The sequence below is a fragment of the Sinocyclocheilus rhinocerous genome, unplaced genomic scaffold (assembly GCF_001515625.1).
Source record: "Sinocyclocheilus rhinocerous isolate Xijiao unplaced genomic scaffold, SAMN03320098_v1.1 scaffold3676, whole genome shotgun sequence".
Taxonomy (NCBI): domain Eukaryota; kingdom Metazoa; phylum Chordata; class Actinopteri; order Cypriniformes; family Cyprinidae; genus Sinocyclocheilus; species Sinocyclocheilus rhinocerous.
In genome coordinates, this window is record NW_015650689.1 from 110049 (window position 1) to 112153 (window position 2105).

The 2105-nt window shown below is 30.8% G+C and overlaps 1 protein-coding gene across 1 annotated transcript in view; it reads left to right on the top strand.

Moving 5' to 3' along the window:
* The window catches only part of LOC107712052 (glucagon receptor-like), a 20377-nt gene that overhangs the window by 9619 nt on the left and 8653 nt on the right, over nt 1-2105 (top strand). The window contains exons 5-6 of the mRNA XM_016517179.1: nt 734-893; nt 1172-1232. Coding sequence (XP_016372665.1) covers nt 734-893; nt 1172-1232 — 221 coding nt within the window. The remainder of the gene's footprint in view (nt 1-733; nt 894-1171; nt 1233-2105) is intronic.

Consider the following 2105-nt stretch of genomic DNA (forward strand, 5'->3'; position numbering starts at 1 on the left):
TAAAAAAAATTACATTTTGTTAAAAAAAAAAAAAAAAAAGTAATTTTTTATTTATTTTGAATAGTTTCATTGCAAAGTATGTGATATGTTAAAATATAATAATAATAATAATATTAATAATAATGTATACCATATATCACTAATTGTCAATAAGAGTGATTAAAAGGCAGCTGGAAAGAATAGAATAGAATAGAATAGAATTAACATTTAAAAAGATGTAATTGTTGTGTTTCAGGCTGACATTTGAAGAATTTCACATATTTTTAAAGATTATTTTATTTCTTCCAGTTGCTTTCAAATCACTGTTATTGAAAATTAGTTAAACTGATATGTAATCTGGTATAAAACGATGTGTTATATGTAGTTGTAATAATATAATACCACATCCTGCCCAATGTTGTCCTCTAAACATATGCAATTTTGCAGGACTGTGAAAATAAATATAGTGAATTTATATATGCAGGCTATGCTATGGATGATCAAATTCACTGTTGATTCTTTCGATTATTATTGTTGAATTTATTGATTAGTTGTTGCAGCCCGTAAAATTAATTCCATGAGAGTGATTCAACATAATATCTATTATATATCCATTAATCATATATTGATAATGAATAAATAAATATGATATAACACTTTGTCACTAATAGTATCACGCTCCTGTACGTCAGGCTGTCTGTGATTGGTCGGTGGGCGTGTCATCAGAGGCTGAATTTGCATATGTGTTCCTCAGACGGTGAGTGGCTGCCGTGTCGCCATGGTGATGATGCAGTACAGCGTCATGGCCAACAACTATTGGCTGCTGGTGGAGGGTCTGTATCTGCACAGCCTGCTGGTCATCACCGTCTTCTCCGAGAGGAACTACTTCTACATTTACCTCTGCATCGGCTGGGGTGCGTCAGACACAATCATTCATAATCACGTCCTTTCAGAAGACTGTTTTTCTTATAACTGAAGTCTGAGCCGCTCAGAATTAGCACAAAGAGAGGCCATAAAACATCAGTCATTTTCACCGAGTGGTTTGACATGTTTCTGACGATAGATTCAGAAGAGCAAACGTGACTGACTTTGGAGAAATTTTCCGTGGTTTATTCAGATCAGAAGTCAGAAGAAAGGAGCGTTTGACGAAGCGTTTGATTGGCAGACTGACTCTGTCTCTCTTGTGTTGCAGGTGCGCCGCTCATATTTGTGCTGCCGTGGATGACAGTCAAGTACCTGTATGAAAATGAAGAGTATGTTTCCTTTACTTGAACTTTGACTAACAATGGCTCCAGAAAGTGTTTGAACATCTGCGTCACACTGCAGTAGATATCAGACAGACTTCACCATTTGTGCTCATTTTGTCTTTGAATCAGCTGGTGTGTTGTTGATTGTAGTGTTTTAATAGATTTTAAACTGAACTAGTGTTTACTTGCTTTTTTTTTGAGTTTCTTGAAAATAAATGCCACTTGGGTTTGTATTTAGTATCTAATGCAGTGACATGCATAGTTTTATTTTGTGATTGAAATGTCCAAATACATTTTGGGGCTACTGTGTGTAGGCGTGCATATTGTCTTGATTTATATCGACGTTTTTAATAGATCACTTATGCTTTAGTATACATTCCAGCAGGATTATCATAGTTAACTAAAACTAAAAAAAACTAAACTAAAAAACATTTGTGCTACTTAAAATAAACGTTAACCGAAATAAAAAATATTTTAAAAAGCCTAAACGTATTTTATTCTAACTAGTTGCTAATTTATTTATTCATTTAGATTAATTTGATGTACAGTATTGAAACAAAATTACTAAAAATAAAAAATAAAATAAAAAATAAAAATAAAAACCAATTTAAAATGTTAATGAATCTCAGCGATTATACTAAAACAACAATGCATGTAGAATAAATGTACACATTATATATAGAACATATAAATTAGTGTTAATAGTACTGTTATATTTTGTTTTAATAATAATTTATAATGTAGTATTCTAGGCCTGCAACTATTGATTATTTTGATCTGCTTTTTATTTATTTGATAAATAAATTAATCAGATGAAAAATGTTTGTAATTTTTGTATATATATATATATATATATATATATATATATAATTTTTGCAT